General features: G+C 35.4%; 2 protein-coding genes across 4 annotated transcripts in view; one reads left to right on the top strand and one right to left on the bottom strand.

Moving 5' to 3' along the window:
* The window catches only part of LOC136035967 (glutamyl aminopeptidase-like), a gene marked incomplete at its 3' end in the record, with an annotated part of 124,519 nt that overhangs the window by 38,639 nt on the left and 61,905 nt on the right, over positions 1-23,975 (top strand). For all 3 annotated transcript variants that reach the window (XM_065717863.1, XM_065717862.1, XM_065717861.1), the window contains 2 exon segments: positions 12,706-12,964; positions 18,757-18,927. In XM_065717863.1, coding sequence (XP_065573935.1) covers positions 12,706-12,964; positions 18,757-18,927 — 430 coding nt within the window.
* On the bottom strand, positions 632-10,604 carry LOC136035968 (uncharacterized). Its single transcript, XM_065717864.1, has 3 exons — positions 10,483-10,604; positions 7,726-8,182; positions 632-1,441 (listed from the first exon to the last, which is right to left on the bottom strand). Exons 1-3 carry the CDS (start codon positions 10,511-10,513, stop codon positions 691-693), a joined length of 1,239 nt encoding a protein of 412 aa, XP_065573936.1. The 5' UTR covers positions 10,514-10,604; the 3' UTR covers positions 632-690.

Below are 23,975 nucleotides of genomic sequence, written 5' to 3'. Positions count from 1 at the left end.
AGTTGACGATTTTGCGGCTGTTTTTCATTGGTATAACCAATCCTGGGACAACCTCTTGATTCTCAAGACTTTGCAAGCCCAACTTTCTTTGTAAATATGATCAAAACAGGTCTCGATGATAGAACTTCAACTTTTTTGGCTAAAGCACCCCTAAAATTGCTAATCAATAGCTATGTGGTATCATTTGCAGGCTTAAAAAGGTAGAAAGGTAGAGAAAACGCTAAAATTTTGTAGAATATAGCCAAATGAGCGTGATCGCTGGATATAAAGTTGACTTAAAATTAACGAATATTGGCCACTGAATTTTGGCGACTAACATTCATTAATGTAACCGATACTGGAAGAGCCTCTGGATTCTCAGGCCTTTGCAAGCCTAACCTTTTTGTAAATATTATCAAACATTTAAGCAGTTTTGGTGATAGAACTTCAGGCTGTTTCGGCCAAAGGACGTAACAAAATGGTTTATCAATAGCTATATGGTATCGTTTTCAGACTTACAACAACGAAAAGGAAGAATTTCCCTCTTTCTAAGATGTTGTTTCTTCCCTTCTTTGAACATCTCCCCCTCCGCCAAAGCTTTACTTTGTGCGCAACTATGACATCGTAAATTTGCACTATTGTGAATACGAAATGATTTTGGATGCTTATATTAAAAAAAAAATTATCTTCCAAAAATATAAAAAAAAACTTTTATGCTTGCTCTACTTCAATATTAACATCGTCGTCATTACTGCTTGGAAGATTTGTCGCTGAGCGTGGCCATAGATAAGGGGGTCGTTTCATTTGAGGCTGGTAGTTGACTTGTCTCGTTTTTATTGGTGACTCCTCTTTATGCAAGTCAAGTTTCGGACTAGGCTGAGTTTCAGGCAATGGCTGGTTTTGAACTAGTTGCTGATTTTGGGTATGCGTAGGAGAAATCGGTTGATTGGTGGGGTTATTCTGAGATACCTTCTGCTCTTTTTGGATATTTCTTGAGGGAATCGGTTGCGTCGCAACATAAAATTGGGGGCTTAAGCCCCTTTGCCATGGATTTACTAACATGTGCTGACCCAATTTATTATCTATTCCTTGCCAGGGGTTTGGCATGACATGCTGAGGCAAAACTTGTTGCATCTGCGGATTTGTTTGATGAAATTGAGATTGTTGATGTTGCACCGGTAATGGCTGGTAATTTTGTATAATTCTGAGATGGTTCAGTAAATCTGTGTGAACTGGGTTCATAAAATTGAACTCTGGATGTAACTGGGAGCTCAAAAAGGGATTCTTCAATTCATTTGTTGGTTGATGGAACGCATTGCCACCTTCTGTAAATCGAAAAGGAAAGGCAAGAGGTTGTCGCATGTCTTCAAGGTAGTGTGGAATAAAATTGGACTCGTCTTCCGGGTATATTGTGCGTTTAGTTTGAGTGGCTGGTGACCAGAATTGTCCTCCCTCAGAGATGCTGTAAGAACAAAAAATTATTTTCGCTAAATCTGAACTTTGGGGGATAAGATCCCTTCACCTTTCTACTAGGAACTATCGTAGGATCAGAAAAATTGTGAAAAGAACGTCAAGAATATATTAAGATGGTTTGAACTAGGACAAAACATATGACTAATCGCTATATATTAATGATATACATATATTATCATATACAAAGCATATGACTATTCGGTATACATAAGTCATATACTTATATTAATCGTATACAAAGCATATGACTAATCGATATATATGCTATAGACCATCTACAATCAAGGCCAAATTACCTGATAAATAATAACAGAGTGTAGGGTAGGTGAGATACTTCTTTTTTGATATAAAACTGTTTTGAGTGATGGAAATTTTTTTTGAATTCTGCACTATTCATTAATTAGGTTATTTCGAAATGAATTGTTATTTTAAGTGAATAAATCGTGGGATCTGGACTAACAAAAAAAAAGACAGACAGGAGTGTGTTTGATCTTATGTTACCACTAAGTACCTACACAGGATTGTCTTTGGAGATGGGGAGGGGCAGAAACTCCCCCAGAATTGATGAATTACATTCAAAATGGTAAACTACTGGATAAATCATAGAATACTAAAGAATTTAAGTTGGAATCAGGCCCAAAATCCCCCACCCCCTTCGTCCCTGCCTGGCTGTCACATAACTGTTTATAATTGTTACTGTGTTTGTATTAACACTGATTATTTGATTCAGTTGCTTAGCAAGCACTAAATTTAAGCTTATATTATTAATGGAAAATCTCACTTGGTATTTCTTCTTGTTTTTTTTTGTGGGGGGGGGGCTCTTTTCTTGGTACTGGATAATCATGTTAAGATATGCCATCATTCGAGTACGTATTCGTTTTAGTACCAATAAATGAAGCAATTCTTTTGATTCCTTGACTATCGAAATTATCTTACTTCACTAATTTTATTGTCAGATTACTAGAAATTTTACTGTTTGCTCTGTGATTGTCTATTTGTTAGTAATTTACAAAAGGGATAGAAAAGGATGCTGGATTTTTTATTATTTTTTTTTTACCCAGCATTACTTCTATAAATTGTTATTGGATGGCTAGATTTCAAGGTCTAAATGAAACAACAGAAAGACTTCGCTTTAGGTGTGAAATTACCTCGGACCAAATAACCAATACAATAATCAAACAGTTCGTGGTAACGAACTGTAGTAAGGAGCGACCCGGCTCAATAGTAACCGAAACGCTAAAAAATGGAATTTTGATACCATCAAAAGAATCACATTTCAATGCTAATTTTAAATATATAAGTTTCATCAAGATTAGTCTTACCCATCAAAAGTTATGAGCCTGAGAAAATTTGCCTCATTTCAGAAAAAAAGGGGGAAACACTCCCTAAAAATCATACGATCTTAACGAAAATCACACCATCAGATTCAGCGTATTAGAGAACCTGTATGTAGAAGTTTCAAGCCCCTTTCTACAAAAATGTGGAATTTCGCATTTTTTGCCAGAAGACAAACCACGGATGCGTGTTTATTTGTTTTTTTTTTTATTATTTTTTTTTTGTTTTTTTTTCCCCAGGGGTGATCATATCGACTCAGTGGTCCTAGAATGTCGCGAAAAGGCTCATTCTAACGGAAATTAAAAGTTCTAGTACCCTTTTTAAGTGACCAAAAATTGGAGGGCACCTAGGCCCCCTCCCACGCTCATTTTTCTCCGAAAGTCACCGGATCAAAATTATGAGATAGCCATTTTATTCACCATAGTTGAAAAACCTAATAACTGTGTCTTTGAGGACAACTTGCTCCCCCGTAGTCCCCGTGGGTGGGAATGTAAGTTACAAACTTTGACCTGTGTTTACATACAGTAATGGTTACTGAGAAGTGTAAAGACATTTTCAGGGGGATTTGTTGGTTTGGGGGGAGATTTGAGGGGGGATACGTGGGAGGATCTTTCCATGGAGGAACTTCTCATGGGGAAAGACTTTCAATGGAGGGGGTGCAGGATTTTCTAGCATTATTTAAAAAAAAACAATGAAAAAATTAATATGAAAAATTTTTTCTACTGAAAGTGAGAAGCAGCATTAAAACTCATAACGAACAGAAATTATTAGCCATATGAGGGGTTTACCTCCTCATAATACCTCGCTCTTTACGCTAAAGTATTCTTAGTAATTTCAATTATTTATTCTACGGCCTTTCTGATTCAGGGGTCATTCTTAAGGAATTGGGACAAAATTTAAGCATCAATGTTAAGAGCGAGGTATCGACGAGGGGTGAGCCCTCTCATATACGCAATAAAAACATATGAATATAGAAGTTCGCTACGTAATTTAATTTGTAAGTTACGTATATTTTTTACTTATGAAAAAGTCGTAAAAAAATTATAAGTTATAGTTGCCTTTTTAAGTAATCAAAAAATCGGAGGGCAACTAGGCCTCCTCCCCCGCTCCTGTTTTCTCAAAATCTTCCGATTAAAACTATGAAAAAGCCATTTAGCCCCAAAAAAAATTAATATGCAAATTTCGTTTTTATTATTTATATACGGAGAGCCGAGATCAAAACATGCATTAATTCAAAGACGTCCAGAAATTAAAGTTAAAGAAATTAAGTTTTTTTTTAATGAAAGTAAGGAGTAACATTAAAACTTAAAACGAACAGAAATTACTCCGTATATGAAAAGGGCTTTTCCTCCTCAACGCCTCGCTCTTTACGCTAAAGTTTTTTACTGTTTTAAAAATAGAGTTAAGAGAAAGAGTCAAAATTTCATAAGCGAGTTCCTTAGGGGGGAAATTAGAAGAAGTGTCCCTCCTCCACCCTGTTTCTATATGTATATGTACCTTAGTGTCTGTAATACCAACAACTCAATTTTCAGTATTTTTGCGTCTCCTTGCCACTTTTTGAATAAATGGTGAAAGCCCCTTTGAATAAATATTTAAATATTTAACACATTTTCAGTTTGATGTTATGGTAGTGCATTTATTCGTACGAATTAATTTCCATTAGGATATTTAGCTTAGAGAAAAATTGTTACAATCGATCATCAGTTTTAATGTTTTGTATGGGGATTACTTCAGGTATTTTTATTTGCCGTATCGTCTATTTTATTAAACAACAAATTAACAATAATCACAAACTAATAAGTATGCAATAAAACAGAAAACGTCATAAATTGTACTTTTTACTTATCTTTCGAAAGAATTAATTGATTTGAAAAAATGGTGTCCAAGTTAATTACAAAGAAATAGTTAAAAGAGATGAAATTAGTTAATTTAATTAATAGAAATGTTTCATTTAGTCAAAAATAAGATGCATATTTTTGACCAACCTTGGCAAGCGTTGGTAATAATAATGAATTTAAAACATTTTCATGTTGATAAACAGAAAAGCAACGTCAATAATATTCTTGTTCTATTATCTATTCTTCTCTAGCCTGAATAACTATCTCTAGGCTGATTCTGGTGCTAAGACCAGTCACGAATGGTGTGACCTGATTTTTCAATGGTGTGACCTAATTTTTCAATCGAATGAAATTTCACTGCAATAATTTTCCCTGTCTCATCATAGAAAGAATGGTAGTAGAAACCTGTGGGAGGGCTCATTCCATCGAAAATTATACGTTCTAATGCCATTTTAAGGGCTAAAGTAGATCAGAAGCCAACTTGCCACCCTTAAGCGCCTCATATGCCCCTGAAACACCGTGTACGTTCAATTTTTGTCGGAGGGTAGAAATTTACAAAACTGTACTCTCAGGGGGCAAAATAATAAGCGCTCCCAAATAGATAAAGGCTTCACATTATGCAAATAGTCTTTATAAAACAGAGGCAAATGTTGGAAATGTTGCCTTGTTGAAGTCATTGTCAATGAAGGATTTTCAATTTGAATGATGAAAGGTATGAATGTATTTTATGTATGTATGTATGCATTTTATTAGGTATGTATGTATGAAGGTATCAAGCTATTTGTATATATGACAAAGCGGACCCTCCCAATACCCTCACCCCACTTTGAGCGAATATGCATTTATACCAATTTTTGATTTGCTAATCAAAAATATGAGCTTGTTGATAACAAGTCTAAAGCCAATACAAAAAAATTGTTCTAAATCAAATTACTGCAAGTAATAATTTAAGAGTTCCGAACATTTTTCAGATATTTCATAAATAATGAACTTGATAGACTTGTTTCTGTTCTCCTGCCAATAACCGTATTTTGCTTATAGAGGCATATGTACCCTTTTGGAGTTAAGATTGTCGAGGGATTACTTAGGTAATGTTCATAAACGATTAAATGTTGAGTTACCTTAATCATTTTAATCACACTATCCTAAATCAAAATACACTAAGTGTATCTCTAAAATATTGTGTTTGATTTCTACCAAAGCTCAAGTTTAAGTTTTGGAGTTTATTTATTACAAATCTGAGGCTAGTATTGCAGTTTTAATCATGTTTAATTTAGTTTAACCCAGATTAAAAATCCGGGGCTAATATTGGAAAGCAGAAGTCGAAAACCATCCCGAGTGTAATTCCATGACAATTACTCCTGTTGTAGCATTCTATTTTTGATCCACTTTTTTTCTGGTTATTATTGATGAAAATTACTGGCCAACGTTACATAATATCTACCAAAACTTAGTCACTAAAAAAGAAGAGAAATCAAACATAAAACAATGCAGGTTTTTTTTTGCAAAACTACTTAAAATAAAGTAAAATTTTTATGTGTTTTTTTTTTCTGGTTTCATTGTTGAAATTTACTGGTCCACATGGAATAAAATATACCAGAACTGAAGCCTAGTCACTAAAAAAAGAACAGAAATCAAATATAAAACAATGTAGTTTTTGCGAAACTAAAAATAAAATAAAGGTAAATAAAATAAAAATAAAATAAAATAAAAATAAAGTAAACTTTTTACGCTGTTTTCTTTTTCTAGTAAAGGCATAGAAAATTATATTACTGAGCAAACTTTGAGGAATCCTCTTTTTTAGATTTTGTCTCATTAATGAAATATGTAATACAAATTCCATTAATGTTTTCCTACTTTTAAATTGATCCTTTTAAGATGTGTAGAACCTATTGGCTAAATCAAACTTTCACTTTAAGCTTTCAATTTAATTGCCATAGAATATAAATGACGCTTTAACCTTTTGAGGGAGTTTAGGGGCAGAAAAAAAGCACTTGTGAACATTTGTGACAAACTCTCTTGACATAAAGCCTTTATGACAATTTATTTAGTTTTTTTTGTTCGAAAATTCCATGTTACCTTTCTTTTATAACTTAAAAGACTTTTGATAATGCTATTGGAAGATTTCGACCACCAATGTACATTCTCAGGGATAAAATAGGCTATTTAAAGTAAAAGAAAATGACGTTAAAAGTAAAAGTAAGGTTAATATTGAAAACTAATGATTTAAATGCCTTTCTAAATGAACTCACGAACAATTCAAACCCAGAATCGAAGACTTACAACTAAACAATAAGATATGAAACCTACCAAAAGCAGAAGAAAAACACATTAAACGAGCCATACTTGGCTTTACTGTTTAACTTTATATTTCGAATGCTACCAGGGAACCCAAGTTTTGCTCGGCGAAAAGAAGACAATTCTTTTGGTATTTTTCCAAAAATACTTTGAAGTCGTTTATTTTATTTGCTTTAGAATGTAGAACCATTAGGGTATTGGGCGGCTTGGTATTTGTAACGTCATTCATATAAAAATATTTTCCCAAAAATTAGACGTTAAACGAATTTCGCCGAAGTCGTGACCTATCTAGATCGTTTTTTCACACCGGAAAACAAACGATTATTTTATTACGAACAATTATCACCCAGTGAAACTTCATCACCTGGTTTACAAATTATTAATTTAATTTTTCTGCCGCAATGCGTAGCTTTTAATGCGAAGGAATTAAGTCCGGGTCTCACTCCACAGCTATCAAACGGGAATGTTTTTCTATAAAAGCTCGGAAACAACTGATTTGTCTTCAAACAAATTGCGTTTTTAAACTCCTTCTACTTATACTCAAGGTTTTCTACCTTCAGGGGCATCCACTTTCCATCAGCAGACGATTTATGAAAAATATTAAGGGGTCTGGGGAGGGGAACCGAAATTTTCTAAAGTTTTGACTTATCTAGATCGTTTTATCACGCCGGAAAATGGTATTTTTCAAAAGAAATCAAAAACTGTTTTCGAGAAAAAATTTGAAAACAAATACAATATGTATATTTATACAATTATTGCTTGTTTAAAAAATTAAGAGATATAGAAGCCTTAGCATACATACAAGTCGATCATGTGCGGAGGTCTAACTTGTCGCGTGGTTTTTTTCGCTGGTTGATAGCTCCTATGATTGGTATTGTAGTCTCTTTTGAGTCTCTGGCTTTCACTCATATTTCCTTCACCTTTTTTGTCAACCACGGTACTGTTTCTTTCTTCAAGTTCATCATTCCCCAACTTTATCTTCTTGTTTTCAACTTTATCAGTTTCATTTTTCTCTATATGCTGTCCAGAACTGATATTTGCTGCTGGAAGCTGCATCACAGGGTCTGTGACTTCAGCAACCATCAAAATCTTTTCCAAAACTTCGACATTTGATTCTGGTATTTCAGATATAGTTGGTATTCCCATCATTTTTTGGGGGGTTGGTGCAGGGGGTTCTTTTATTCCAACATTGATCACTATTTTTGGTGGTGGTGGTGCAAGTATTTCTCTTATTCCAATGTTGAAAGATATAAAAATGCCTGAAATAAACAGAGTTTGTATAAGGTGACTAAACCTTCGGTATTGTGAAATGTAAAGGTTACCGTTGCACGTGGGTAACAGCGATGCAGCAACACTTGTGTCTATATGTATTGGGTAAATTTATAGATGTTGCAATTAACATCCATTGATTGCTGCGACATTTGACATCTACATAACAAGTTTTATGTACACGAAGCAACACAAAACGTACGCACTAAAGACTGCTTTTCACGGATACCTATATATTAACAACGTTCGTGTTTCATCTATCTACGACGCTGCTCTGAACGAATTCCCTAGACTACGGAGTGTCGCTAAAACGTTTGTTTCACGTCTTACCAAAAAATAACTAGATATACAAGACTTTTTTCCCCGAGTAAGTGTTTAATATAAATGAATAAATAAATCTTAAAAGGAGTAAAACTTAAATTGAATATGCGAATCATTCAATTTGGCTACTGCTCCCTTTCCCCAACTGTAAAAGTGTAAAGCCTAATGCGTCATTTGCGCTTTACTGAAAAGGAATTACGTTACAAATATTTTCTTATGCACTCTCAGCATTGAAAACAAAAATAAAATTTATAGTGAAATAAAGTTTTGAACTGCTGAGCTTTCAGCAATTAATACCTTTATATATCAAATATTCAGTTTAATTTTATTAGTTCTTTCCAAGATTGTTTGAACTACATTCTAGAATATTTATACCATTCCTTAAGGCATATCAAAACCTAGCCTCCCCTCACCCGTAATGAACAAATATATAGCCCGGATAATATCTACTCAATGAATTTTCCGTAGATAGATTCATTCCTAATAACATTAAATAAAAAAACAAGTTTTTTAACTGAAAGTAAGGATCGACATTAAAACTTAAAACGAACAGAAACTACTCTGTATATGAAAGGGGCTTTTCCTCCTCAACGTCCCACTCTTTACGCTAAAGTTTGGCTCTTTTTCTTAACTCTACTTTTTAAAACAGTAATAACTTCAGTGTAAAGAGCGGGGTGTTGATGAGGAAAAGCCCCTTTCATATACGGAGTAATTTCTGTTCGTTTTAAGTTTTAATGTCGCTCCTTACTTTCAGTTAAAAAACTTGTTTTTTTTATATATCTGGACGTTTTTGAATTAATGCATTTTTTTTTATCTTGGCTCTCCGCACATAAATAATTAAAACGAAATTTGCATATTAATTTTTTTAGGCTAAATGGCTTTTTCATAGTTTTAATCGGAAGATATTGAGATGTTGGATGCTACCTTCTGTTCGGAGAATTATTATTCACTCAGAGTTTATAATCCTGACGGGTTTTTTTCTTGTTTGAAATTCTCAAATAGAATTTTTTAGTCCTAATTCTCGGAGCCTTACTTCTTTCTCAGTCCTAACGTGCGACAAATAAGAAAAAATATATAAATAAATGATAAAATTAAATAGCCGAGAAAAAAAGGGGGGGGGGGGTAATATCAGCCAGCGGACAGAAAAGAAGCGAAAATAAGCAAATGTCTCGACAAGGACCTCCGCCAGGTCATCTTCAGTGCTTAAAAAAAAGAAAAAAAGTCTATGTTGGTATTACCTGAACAATTGTTCTGGGTCATGAAACTATTGTTAATAGATGCATTTTGACTTTTTTAACATCTTTTCTCTCTTGCAAAACTACCGCAAACTCACCGTTATGGAGTTATTATATATTTGCACATTAGGGGGGGGGGGTACAGCATAGCATATATTAAATACAGCGATGGTTAGTTTACGTATTTAATATATGCTATACTTTACTCCCACCCCCCTAATGTGCAAATATATAGCCCAAATTTGTTTCTAAACTATTACAAATTCGCGATTTCAAATATCCGATCAACGAAAACGGAAATGATTGCAATTCTATATGTATAAATATAAGAATATTTGGGCCGGAATAACCCCATAACGGTGAGTTTGCGGTACTTTTGCAAGAGAGAAAAGATCTTAAAAAAGTCAAAATGTATCTATTAAAAATAGTTTCATGAACAAAACAATTGTTCAGGTAATACCAACATTGACCAAAAAATACAAAACTTTTCAAGTAGATTTGAACAGAATAGTAGAAATACTAATATTCATTTATTATTTTTACTTCTTTGTCATACGTCATGTATAGCCAGTGTGGTCTTGAATGTACTTTCACAATTCTATAAAAAATTTAATGTTGGGTATGCCCTTTTTATTTGAGTACGACAAAGTGACCTTGTAGTAGGTATTGTACTAATAATAAAATCTTTAGCAGAGGAATTCCTCACTTTCAACTGTAAAATTTAGCTCACTTACCCCAAATCAATGAATTTAATCCTATAGACATGTTCAGCGTAAGCTGCACTATTATAGACTGAAATAAAATTATCACTGATGTTAACCTCGAATGAAAGGGGAAAAGCAGTAGATTAACTTCGTTTCAGTAAATTTCAACACGGAATTGTTTTTTCTTCCTTTTTAAATTATTGACGGAATGAGTATAAATCAATATGAATTATTTATATCAATTTTGTTCGAAGAAAAATATTTATGTGAAGATTACAATGAGTGACCTAAGTTTTTGTGTGAGTTTCGAATAATTGCGTTCTTAGACTTGACCGTCCTGTGCAGGGCCCTATGCACGATTCTTTTGTAGTGTGGACAGTAATGAAAAAAAAATCTTGATAATTTGAATGGGATTTGCCCAGAAATCCTGGAAAATTTTGGGGTTAGGGGTGGGGAGAGAGGCATCAGAAAAGCAGTAGAGTAATTTAGTCTCAAATAAATACCAATGTTGGCTTTTTTTCAAATTTTTGATCAAAAGACTTTTCGAACGCCAGTATTAATATGAGTTTTATTATCTAAGAAAAAAAATGTTCTAAAGTGCATTAAGTGACATAAGCCCTTACCTAAGTTGTCCATAACTTTGTTTTTTGGCCATATTATTTGGAGGAGATATTATTTGGAGAAACATGCGTCGGTTACCAACCTTCTCGGAAAAAATATACAATAACCTAACTTTGTAAGTAGGGGCTAGAAACCTTGGTTGTAGGGTTACAGATATAAATAGCTGATTCTTCAATCTTTGCTGCTATTGACAAGGGTTGCGCTTTACTTACGATTCATTGCCGTTAAAAATTGGAAAATGAAGGGATATGAGACAAAATGAACGATGTGTGATAACGTCGAACGTTTTCTTGTATTTGGTAAAACAATGGTTCGATATTTAATAGCTAATTCGTTGTAAATTGACTTGTCATTGTACAAGTGATAATTCAATTTCCTGGTAGTGTGGTGTTTAAATTCTTCATAACAGCACGATTCAGCACCACTGATCGCATTTGAATAATTGTTCGAAATATCGACGAAATATTGTTCGAAAATAATTCGATATCGATTCGATATTGTTCGAAAATAATTTGATTATCGACGAAATAATTGTTCGAAATATCGACGAAATTGAATAATTGTTCGAAATAATTGTTCGAAATATCGAACAATGGTTCGATATTTAATAGATAATTCGTTGTAAATTGACTTGTCATTGTACAAGTGATAATTCAATTTCCTGGTAGTGTGGTGTTTAAATTCTTCATAACAGCACGATTCAGCACCACTTAAATTCAATTAACGTTAATAATTCAATTAACGTTAATAAATTCAATTAACGTTGTCATTGTACAAATAAAGGTGTTTAAATTCTTCATAACAGCACGATTCAGCACCACTGATCGCATTTGAATAATTTTTGCACAAATTGTAAATTGTAAGTACAAAATTGTAAGCATAATTTTGCTTTTAATTTTTCCCTATAGAATATAAAATTACTGATATCTACTTTATTCTTCTGACAGAAATAAATACTTTCAGAGGCTCGTCAAAATTATGAAGGCATGTACATGCGATTTTTTTCGGGTGGGTGGGGGGCACTTCAAATGAATTTCCAAAAATGACTGAAATATATGGTAAATATAATGGTTTATAGGCAAAATGTCAACATTGGGGGGGGGTCTAAAGTGCCCTTCTCCATCCTATATATGTCCCTTCACTCGAGCAATATCCTTGAATGACTTGGCCTCATCTGGATGGTAATCTGGAAGGTAATCTGTGTCTTATTCTATTTTTAATATTTACTATACTTTTTGTTGTATTTTTGCTGTTGCTCATTTAGTTATATTTTGCATTGTCAAACAAAAATTTTTGGAAACTTTTAGGAAAATCTGGGACGGTCCCAGAAATCCATGAGACCCTGGATGTGAGTCTTCTCCCGTCCCTGAAACGTTGTCAAAATATCATGAACTTCCTTGAGTAGGATAACTGTGTATCTGTGATGTATTTCTGTGTATCTGTGAATGCATTTCTTTAATGCCTTTGATAACTGGGCAAAAATACTTTTATTGATGTTACTAGATATGCTGTTATCGTTACGTCTAATCTCATGGAAATTTGTGATACTGATTATAGTGTTACTCGATTTTTATTATACTGATATTACAAGAAGTGCAAAAATATTTTAATTGATATTATTTGCTATTTCAGAAATCAATACCAGATGCTCCATCACCCGGGTTAACGACGGTTGAGTTTGAGCAAAGTGTGAAAATGGTCACCTACCTAGCCTGCTTTATCGTTTGCGACTTTCAATTCCTTTCTGGAGAGATGTCAAATGGAAAGACAATGAGAGTTTTCGCCACACCTCACCAGAAAGATAACGTCGAATATGCACTTGAAGTTGGTCTTAAGATCACCAACTTTTATGATGAATACTTTGGTATTGAGTACGTTCTACCCAAGCAAGGTAATTTATCTGAAACATACATGTCTTACTTACTCGTTGCTCGTTGCCTCTTTCTCCAGAGATCGACCAAGTGTGCTGTGTTGTTCCATTTCCACTCTTTCGAATGCCGGATAGGGTCCAAAACCATGAATCATGTGGGAGGTGTCCTTCATTCTTTCGGGTCATATGCTCCCAATACTTCCATCTTCTCGTTTTGATCTCGTCGGTCACCAGTAGTTTTTCTGTATTAGCCCTTATCTGGGCATTCGTTGGATAATAAATATAATACCTTGAATGTCCGAAGTTGGTGAATGTCCGAAATACCTTTTTTCTCCTTGAATTTAGTCAGCGTTGCCAGTCAAATTTTTCAGTTTTAGCAGTTGATGCTTGATCCCTCTTGATTTCTGGGAGTATTTCTGGTCCACGCTTTTATTATGAAAGTAAAGAGTAATATTAAAGTCAAAAATTAACAGAATTTATTCCCGTATATGAGACGGCTGTCCCTTCCTCGTCCCCAGCTCCTCCCCTACCCCCTCGTGGGGAAGTTGATGCTAATTCGGTCGAAAATTGAGAGTTCTAGTCCTTTTTTATAAGTCGAAAGGGATTGGAGACCAACCAGGTCCTGTTCTACAAATGTTTTTGATATATCATCCTTTTGTTCACCCTTAGTACATTTGATCAATATTTTCAAGTACCTATTTTGTACTTGCTCTGTGGCTGCTCAAAATTTTGTGTCTGGGAGAATTTTCGATGGGCGAGAATTATACGGGTGGGGGATTTTCCATGGGGGAAATTTTCCGGGGGAAACGCCAGCTCCAAACTTTTGTTCTACTGAGATGAAGCTTTAGTTGCATTGAAAGTGTGAACTGGTGCCATGACTCGAAAACATATAACACTCATGGTAGGGTGGGGTCAAAATAACCCCAGTCTTCTGAAGGGTACCAGCCAATAAAATATTTAGGTGGAAACATGAGCTTTCGTTTTCAAATATATTGACATAACTATAATTGAAACCAATAAAAAGTTTGTTTCAAGATGCAGCTTGAGCAAACAGTCAGTGCATCTTCCTTACAGACACAATTTTTACCGATGGCAGAGCATAGGGTAATCTCCCGGTCCTTTTCCCTGGGACGGATACCACATCGAGCTCGTTTGGCTGCAGAATGTTGTTCCCCAGTTTTCTGGCTTTGTGCAAAGGGATTCCAAGCAACCCGGCATGTAAGTCGACGAAGTGCTCGAGGCAGAACTTCTTTTAAAGATCTGATGGTGCAAAATGGTCGGACCAAAGCTATACCTAACCTTATGAGGACCTCACGGTGGGAAATGCTCTTCCCTTGATTGCTGGTTTCATTTACTGCTCGTAAATATCGAATATCGGCGCAAGCGGCGTTCCTCTTGCTAGGAGGGTTGATGGATCGTCAAAGCGAAAGCAAGCCTGAATATAGAGGAACCTTTTCAGGCTCAGAATCGCTCGAAAAATATCTCTCCCAGTCCCATCGCTGGCTAACAGGCGAGTTGCATCTTCGTATTCTGTCTTGAAAACTCTGGCAAGGTATATGAGACCACAAAATGGTCGAAGTTCTACCTTATCAATCGGATTGGTAAACGTCTGCTTATCCAGAAGATCTGCTGCAAAATTCGTACGGTAGAGATTCGTTTCTCTGTTGGTATGCTCCACCACTGCATCAATAATATTTTCAGGGAAAAGAAGATCCCAAGCAGTTTCCGGTCGCAAAGGTTGACAGTGTGTGCTGGTAGTTTGGAGCCAGCTCCTTCAGTCAAGATGTTTATAGCTCTGGTTCGGCTCGGGGGTGGTGTACTTTTCGACCACTTTGTTGTTCTGTCACGTCCTAGTAGCTCATCCTTGCAGGTCCATCTTTTGGTTCTCTGAGAAACAGTCATATCATTGAGGTCTGGCTGACCTGTAGCTGGTGACGACTATTCTCTGAATTGATTTGAAGGAGTGGTAGCTTCATTGGATTCTTCTGCGCTTTCTTCTGATGATGAAATCTGGAACAAGGTTTTCCTGCTCGTCATTCGATGGCCTGCATTCATCGTCGTTCTGGGTGTCGGATCCACTTGACAAGTTGTCATCTTCTTCAAGTATATGAATGATATCTTCCTCTGTAAGGCGCTTCTTAGCTCGGGTGTCCGGGTATCTTAGCTCGGTATCTCTAAGGGAAAGAAATCCCGAAAGAAAAGGTGAAAAAGGCTAAAACCGAGATATTAACAAGTGAAATCCAATTAAAATTCACGAAAAAGCAATTAAGTCATTCTTAAGTCAAACCTCTTGTCAGTTCTAAATTTGTCTGTTTTTTTCTCCTTTTAATGGTTGTAGTTCGATTGTGAGTTTGAATTCGTGAGTACTATTATTACTGTTAGTATTATTAATACTGTTATTTTTTCCTATTATTATTATATTTTTTTCTTATTTTGAAGGAAGTTGTTGTTTCCATTCATAACTCCCGGGCCATTCGCGCTATGCTCTCTGCCGGGAGTAGGTCACACTTACGTTGTAATTATTTTAAAAAATAAAAGAACCTGAACCTGACAATGACAGAAACGTGCAATACTAGCAACATATATCATATTTCTTCAAACGACAAATCTTCATTTTCCATTTTTGTAACGTTAATGGTGGGGTCAAAATGACCCCAGACCACTCCTACCTCCTCTGCCTTTGGTGCCAGCTACTCGACTGATTGTATGCTTCAGCATCCCCGAGTTTCCGGAGAATACACGAGAAAACAGCGCTTTGCTCCTAACGACATAGGAGGAACAGACTCTCAAAGCGTCCTTGGGGTTAAAAAGACCCTACCAGTTAAGGGTTAAAGCTCTTTAATAATACTTCTCAGGCTCTTGTTTTTAGGAGTCTTTCTGTAAGAGTTGGGATCAAAAGTCAAACTTTAGTACAAAGAGTGAGGGTTGAGGGAGGGGCAGTCCTTCTCATATACGAATGATTCCGTGTCTATTTAATCTGTAGTAATCTGTTTTAAGTTTTAATGTCGCTCCTTACTTTCAGTTGAATTTTTTGCTTATTTAATTTTTGACCGTTTCCAGGTCATGGCAGGCAATCCCCTCCCTCCCCATGTATCATTTCCACTAGAAATTTTCTCCCTTTAGTAAATTCTTCTTGTAGAAAATACCCCCCCCCCAAAAAAAAAGTTTCTGTATATATCCCAATAAAAAATGCTGCTTGTGGACAGTGGGCAAATTGTGCAACTTACAGTTTTTTCCCAAGGGCCTCTGGGGGATCAGATCATCCCCGGAGATGTAGTTATTGAACAATTGTGCTGAATAAAATAGCTAAAAACTTCGATTGGATTTATTTGGGAAAAACGCGGCGTGGAAGAGGAGTTAGTTGCCCTCCAACCTTTATGGCCTCTTAAAAGGGCACTAGAACTTTATATTTCCGTTTGAGTAAGCCCTCTTGTGATCTTCTAGGACCATTGTTACGATACGATCGCCTCTGGGAATATACATGAAAAATACATCCGTGATATTTCCTCTGATTAAAAAAATACAAAATTCTTCATTTATGCAGATGGGAACTTGAAACATCTTGAGTTAGTTTCACTAATATGCTGAATCTGATGTTGTGATTTTCATCAAAATCACTTGGCTTCATGGGAGCATTTCCCTTCTTTTTTGAAAATCAGGCAAATTTTCTCAGACTCGTATATCAGGTGGGTAGCACTAAACTTGCTGAATTTTTTATCTTTTGAGTCAGCATAAAAAGATAAATCTTATGATTTATCTATTCATGTCAAAATTCGTTTTTTTTTAGATTTACGATTAATATTATGCTGAGCCGCTACTTACTTACAGTTCGTTACCACAAGCTGTTTTATTAGAGGAAGTCTAGTTGGAGGGGAGTTCTGACGCCTATAAACTGTGCTCTTAGTCCCAAACTCTTCGAATTTTCGCTATTGGGGGGCTTATCATCTGCCTTGATCTAAAAAGAGGTGATCCATGCTCAAGCGTTCTTCACCCGTGTGAACAAGGCCTTGAAATTACTTATTGGAGAAAGGGGTTCTTGCTGAAATTACGGCTTCGAAGCACTCTGATCCTAATGTGAATTGCTATGGCCAGCCATTAATTATTGTGGGTAGTTTTTAATTATTAAGATATGGATTAATTCATCAATAGTTCTACCCTACTTCTATGTTCCAGCTGATTAACAAACTTGCATAGTTTAAGATTTTCTCTACTTCAATTGCCATTGCTTTTTATTCATGAGAATTATTGATCACCGATTTTGCAAAGCCTATTCATAGTTGAAAGTCCCGATTCAACTTGTTTCGATCTTTTGATGGTTTTTCACTTAAGCACTCCTCATTGGTACGTCATCTTTGACGCCAGTTTATCCTTCCTAGATGTTCATCGACGTCTGCGTAAAAATTCTTTATTTCTCAGTCGATTTCACTTTGGTGTGTCATCTTAATAGATTTTTCTTTCTTCTACTCATGTAAAACTGTATTCAGGAATCTCCCTAGCTTTTATATTCCTCCTCCTGATCTTATTTTATTTTTTTCATGTTCTAATGTTGTTCAGATCTTCTCTTTTGGCTCTATTTTCTCTTTCCAAATTTGTTCTAGGGTTTTTACTCTAATCTAGTGTTAATTCTTTTTTTTTTCATTTACGCTTTCTATTTTGCCTTTTTTCTTTTTCCTTGGATTATTAAATACAGTGTATTGTTTATTATATCAATTGTGTTTTATTACTGCATTATGAGACCTTCTACAAGTCATGCTTCATATGCCGCATTACTCGTTTAGTGCTTCCAAAAGTAGATTTTTTTAAGTTTTAATAAAATGGGGTATTTATTGATAAATCGATGTCTTAATGTTTATTTAATTGCCGAAACCATCTAATGCTATAATTTTCTACTATAATTTTGAATATTTCTCCTTTTTTCCTTTTTCCGTGGCCATGGGGCCTTTTTTTGGGGGGTGGTGCTTTTTTCGGTATTTTGTGATAATTTATTGTTGAATAAATGAACTCTGGATATGATAGTCAGTAAACTGTTAGGATGAATACTAGGTAAATGGGATTTAACTGATTTCAAAAATCCGTGTTAGCTGAACCTTGGTGCTGGATTTAAAAAGTTAGAATTAGCTAAACCTTGGTGCTGGTCAAATCTTGGTGCTGGATTTCAGAAATTTGTGTTAGTTAAACCTTGGTGCTGGTAAAATCCTGGTGCTGGATTTCAGAATCAGCATTAGCCGAACCTTGGTCCCTTGTGAGCGGGCCTCTAACGGGTTTCAAGATATTATCGAATATGATTTTTCAGATCGACGCGTCAAATATAATATTTTGAACGTTCCCATTTGCTGGATGTAAAGAACCTGTCTGTACACAGGGAGTAGTTATTTATTATAGATTATATTAAATAATTCCTATTATTATATTTATTATAATTTTTTCTTATATTTAATGTTTATCATAAACAATAATCAAGTATTATATTTATGTAATAAATATTTATTATATGCTATATTAGCACCCTTGGGAAATTTGTGTGCGAAAGTACACTTAGTCGTAAAAATCAGACCTTTCTACTTCTAAAAATCGCTTTGAAGTTTTAAAATGTGTATTTATGGTAGCATAACTCGATGTAGGAATTCTCTTATGAAATGGGTCCAAAGACTCCCTCCATTGACAAATTATAAAATACTGCCCAAAAAACAACATTTTCTAATATACTGCTCCCCTAAGGGTCTAACCTGTGTGCATTTTATACTGGGTAGGCCTAAGGAAAAAAGCCCAGTTGAAAAATATTTCGTAATTTTTGTGTTTTCGTCTTTTTACAGATATGATTGCTATACCCGATTTTGTTTCTGGAGCAATGGAGCATTGGGGTCTGATAACCTACCGAGAAACAGCCCTTCTCTATAATAATATTACAAATTCCCCATCGAACAAGCAAAGAGTGGCGACTGTAATTGCCCATGAACTTGCCCATCAATGGTTTGGAAATTTGAGTGAGCTAATTTATTTCTTTTCTTTTTTAATGGCGATGAGTTTAAATTCTATTTTACATGTTAGGATTAGATAATTGCCCGGTCAGGGTTGCCAATTTATGAAATGTAAGGGGGGTTGCTTCTAATTTTTACCAATATTCTGGAATAGGTGTTTTGAAAGATGTAGGGGGTGGGCTATTTCATTTTTCGGTTTTTTTTTCTTATCAAAATACCAAAAAGATACGAATTGAAGTCGATGGGGTTATTGGGCAGGGATGGGGTAGTTGCCTCCCCTCCCCTCAGTGGGCATTATTGTGGTCTACAAGCAGAAAGTTTTCTGCTTGTGACCAAATATTTTTTTTACATAAAACTGACGTGAAAACGTTTTTAAGACTACGCTGGTTATACATGAAGTTTGACAAAAACAAAGAAAAAAAAACTAAGAAACAGAAATGGGGATGAATATCTGCCAGTGGAAAAGAAACAGCGAAAATAATAAGGCAATATTTCGGCAGAGACCTCCGCCAAGCCGTCCTTGGTGCCCAAAGCAGTCATTTCCCTGTTTTGGTAAGGTTTGCTCCAGAATGTTTGTTTTTGTTTTATTTATACCTTTTCCCTCCCTTTCTTTCATATTCTAAAGCTATTGGATAGGTTTTCCAAGATACTTTGACATAATACTAACTTAGACTTAGGTCCTCCCACGCCTGAAGGCGCATAAGGCAGCAACAGTGGTTCGCCATGACTACCTGTCCTGAGCCATCGACCAAAGCTCCTCCATCGAATACCTCGCCAACTTCTCCTCTTTCTCTACCATCCTGCCAATGGTCATTTTGGGTCTCCCTGACTTGCGGAGGCCAGGGGGTGTCCAACAACGTATGTCATGTGGCAGCCTTCCGTCACCCATTCGCACCATGTGCCCCCAATACATCCATCGTCGCTTTCTAATGACATCAATGATGGGGGTTATGATTTGTCATGCTATAAATCTCATCATTTCTTATTCTCTCCGCCCTATGTATATTTAAAATAGATCTTAGGCAGTTATTGTCGAATGCCCGTAGCTGTTTTTCCAGCTGCGCAGTGATGCTCCAAGTTTCACAGCCATATGTAAGGATGGAGAGGACATTTGTATTATTTAAGCTTAGCTTCTGGGAATATTTGCTATTTCTCCAAACATTTCCAAGACAATTGAAGGCAGAGCCAGCCAGTGCTATTCGGCACAAAATTTCTCTTTCAATATTGGCATCTTGCGTAAGAATGCTGCCTAGATATTTGAACTCTCTCACTACTTCAATTTCCTCATTGTTGACCAAGAGTCCTTCTGCTAAGTCAGGAATCACAGCATTTGACATTGATTTAGTCTTGTTAGTGTATATGGAGAGTCCAATAGCATTTGCCACACGCCCAAGTTCATTTATATTGCGTTGTATAGCTTCAAATTCGTGAGCGAAGAGTGCAATATCTTCCGCAAAAACACCATCGTGAAGTTCTCTTAGTGGGTTTAATTTTAGACCTCCACTGAAGCTACATCTACGAAGCACAAAATCTATGACTATGGCATATAATAATGGCGATAGAATGTAGCCCTGCCTTACACCTAACTGAACGGTGGACCACTCCGTTAGACCACCCTCTGTTTGTACTGCACACATATATCAAGGTATAGCGCTTTAATTATATTTACAATTTTGATCGGGATCCCGTAATGCATTAACATTGTCCACATGGTCTCGCGGTGCATCGAGTCAAAGGCCTTGAGAAAGTCAATGAATACTGTGAGCAGTTGAACTTGTCATTCATTAGATTCTTCGAGCAGGACTCTCAGGCTAAATATTAGGTCACAACACGATCTGTTTTGGCGGAATCCATGTTCTTCATCTCTCAGAACTTTCTCCACTTTACTTTGAATTCTATTGACAATAATCTGGCACAAAACCTTGCTACCAACTGATTGTAAAGCGTTGCCTCTCCAATTATCGCATTTAGTCTTTTTTCCTTTGACCATTCACTCGGGACTCTTTCATCATCCCAAACACGCGACAAAAGCTCAAACATGGGCACTGCTAGGGCGCTTCTACCATATTTCAATAGTTCTGTGGGTATGCCATCGTTGCCGGCTGCCTTTCCGTTTTTCAAAGTCTTTAGAGCTCTCTTTTACTTCACTCAGGAAGAGAGGTCTGGAATATATTCCAAGATCGAACAATGTTTCTTCAGGGATATTTAAATAAGTTGTGGGAGGCACCTGATTTAATACCGCGCTGAATATATATATATATATATATATATATATATATATATATATATATATATATATATATATATATATATATATATATATATATATATATATATATATATATATATATATATATATATATATATATATATATATATATATATATATATATATATATATATATATATATATATATATATATATATATATATATATATATATATATATATAGGTATATATACATACACACATATATATATATACATACACATATATATACATACACATATATATATATATATATATATATATATATATATATATATATATATATATATATATATATATATATATATATATATGTGTGTGTATGTTTATACCTATATATTCTCCTGAATTGTACTTATAATAATCAAAATTAAATTTACATAATTTTGTGTACGTGTCTACAACTTTTATTATCTTTTGTTTATAGTAAGATTTTCGCGATTCATGGTAAACATTCTAAGAATTGTTTGTCAGGCGTCCGTTATTTGCTTAGTTTAGAAAAAATCAGTGTACTTTAGTCGTGAATTTCCTGACCCATTGCATAATTGTTTATTTGTTTAAGACTAAATAAGATATCAAATTGATAGGTCCAGGAATTAAGGAATATCTAGATAGATAGCTATGTAAACAATTACATTCCATCCTAATTTAGAATTAAAGTACATGAATAATTTTGTTTATGTTTATTTAAGGGTGAAAATTTTACATATTCATCGCTCGCCATTACATAGATTACCTACATTGCGTTAAAGTAAAACAAAATTATGATTTTAATTCGGAGCTAGGAACAGGATCCAAGATATGCATTTTGGGAGGGGAGGGTCTATTGCTAATGGTCAGATAACCTTTCCTTTGACACACCTTGACAATTATTGAGAATTAGTTGGAGTAGTTCTACTCCCCCTTTAACGATTCCTGTCGCCCTGGTTCGATGTAAAAATTGCAAACTACGAATACTTTAAACATAGGAATTGCCAAGATTTTGACTAAGAATGCGTCCTCCCCCACATCCTCATTTTACACCGTGCTTCCGGCAAAGTGAAGGCATCACTGAAAGATAAATTATTTCAACTGTTGCGGTGTTTATTTATATTTTTTTTCTTTGCAAAAAAATACGTTGTTTTGTAACATTTGGAATGAATGCACGGGTGTTAGGAAAGAAAACTCCCTCTTTTCTCGTTAGAAATCTATGTTGTGTGTCGGATTACAATTTATAAAATTTGAAGTGCCAGCTTTAGCTTATGATTGAAATTCTTTAAAATTTTGAGTAGATTTTGTATTATTTCCGTTTCATCCCACTTTTGTTTATTTTCGCCAAACTGCCCAGTTTTCTTAAGATACACAAATGAAATGACCAAAGCATACCTCAAGTTGTAGGTTCAGTTTTTATTATGAAGAAGTACTTTGTTCACAACCCTAAAATCAAATAGGAGCTTTACCAACATGCAGCTTACTTGGATCCATTTGTCTATGAATGACTTTGGTGGAGAGAGTGCTGGCCAGACAGTCACTCACGAGTTTACTTAGCAGCTCATGTGAGCTCGTTCCCTTAGGTGAGAATAGTAATATAAAAGCACTAAAGTGAAGCTGATGACTACTTTTCTCGATTTTTAAACAAAACAGGACTAACACCCTTTGTCCAAAGATTAGATACTACTGTAGGTTGGAATACGGAAAACATAGTGAAAGTATATGATGAGGAAGCGCAAGAAAGAATCTAAATAGATCGTAGAAACCTAGGAAACCTAGGAACGGTTTTGATGAGGAGCGGCTAATATCCATAACCAGACGCCGTGCTTAATTATGCTTGACAGAAAGTGACCGCAGTGTAGAATGAAAAGTAGACATCAATACTATTGGGCCATACGAAACATGTGGCTGGATAAGGCAGAAAAACATAAGCTTCGGAGTAGATCCAGGAAAGGTTTGTCCGAGTTTTTGAATGATACCCAAAATCCGTGAGACTTTAAGCCTAATCATGGCTATATGGTGTCTAAGCGAAAGGTTCTCATCAAGCAGAATACCTAGAAACCTGACCACCTAATTTTCCGGTCTACACCTAGAGCCTTGTGACACCTGAAGGTGTGTAAGCTGAGAGAAAGCTATACCAGTTGGAGAAAAAAAGTGGCTTTGCACATTCACGGCCAAGTAATTTGCACCAAGCCATCAAATTACTCTCTCAAACATTGCCACAAGGCTAGACCGGAAATCACATTCTGTCATCTCAAGGGTTCCAAGAGTGGTGTCATCAGCAAAAGCAACGAGACCATCTTCATTAGAAGTAGCATTGGAACAAGAAGGAACATCCGGATGATACAGCTGGCAGTGCACTAGAGGTCTGGTGTTCTTGGCTGCCAAAATCAGGTCATTAACGTAAATCAGAAATAAAACGGGGCCAATAACAGATCTCTGAGAGACGCCACATTCTACTTCAGAAGGGCTCCGGAGAAGCGGATTAATTAAAATAAGTCTACCAGAAAGATATGATGCAAACCAAGAGAAAACATTTGATCTTATACCAGTATGCGATAGTTTCTAAAGAATAATCGATGGGTCAAAGAATCAAAAGCTTTATGAACATCCAAAAATAAAGCTGCCTTGATGAGGCAAGAATCTATTGCCGAATGTATGAGATTCAAGAGAGTTGCGCAAGCATGCTCTGTAGATTGATTCGCTTGGAATCCGAACTGGAAATCATGAAAATATTCTTTTTCATCCGGAAAACTAAGAAGGCTGGATAGCATAGCCTTCTCAAAATATTTTCTGAAAATCAGATAGGGGACAA

This window comes from Artemia franciscana, chromosome 15 (genome assembly GCF_032884065.1).
Source record: "Artemia franciscana chromosome 15, ASM3288406v1, whole genome shotgun sequence".
Classification (NCBI taxonomy): Eukaryota; Metazoa; Arthropoda; class Branchiopoda; order Anostraca; family Artemiidae; genus Artemia; species Artemia franciscana.
Note: the sequence above shows the minus strand (reverse complement) of the source record. Positions and strands in the feature narration are given on the sequence as shown.

Bases quoted from the DNA above. Each gene is read 5' to 3' on its own strand.
- LOC136035968 (XM_065717864.1), bottom strand. From the start codon at position 10,513: ATGTCTATAGGATTAAATTCATTGATTTGGG. The intron at 8,183-10,482 runs GTAAGTGAGCTA...TGTTTATTTCAG, and splicing joins ATTAAATTCATTGATTTGGG to GCATTTTTATATCTTTCAAC. The intron at 1,442-7,725 runs GTATGTATGCTA...TTGTTCTTACAG, and splicing joins CCTCCGCACATGATCGACTT to CATCTCTGAGGGAGGACAAT.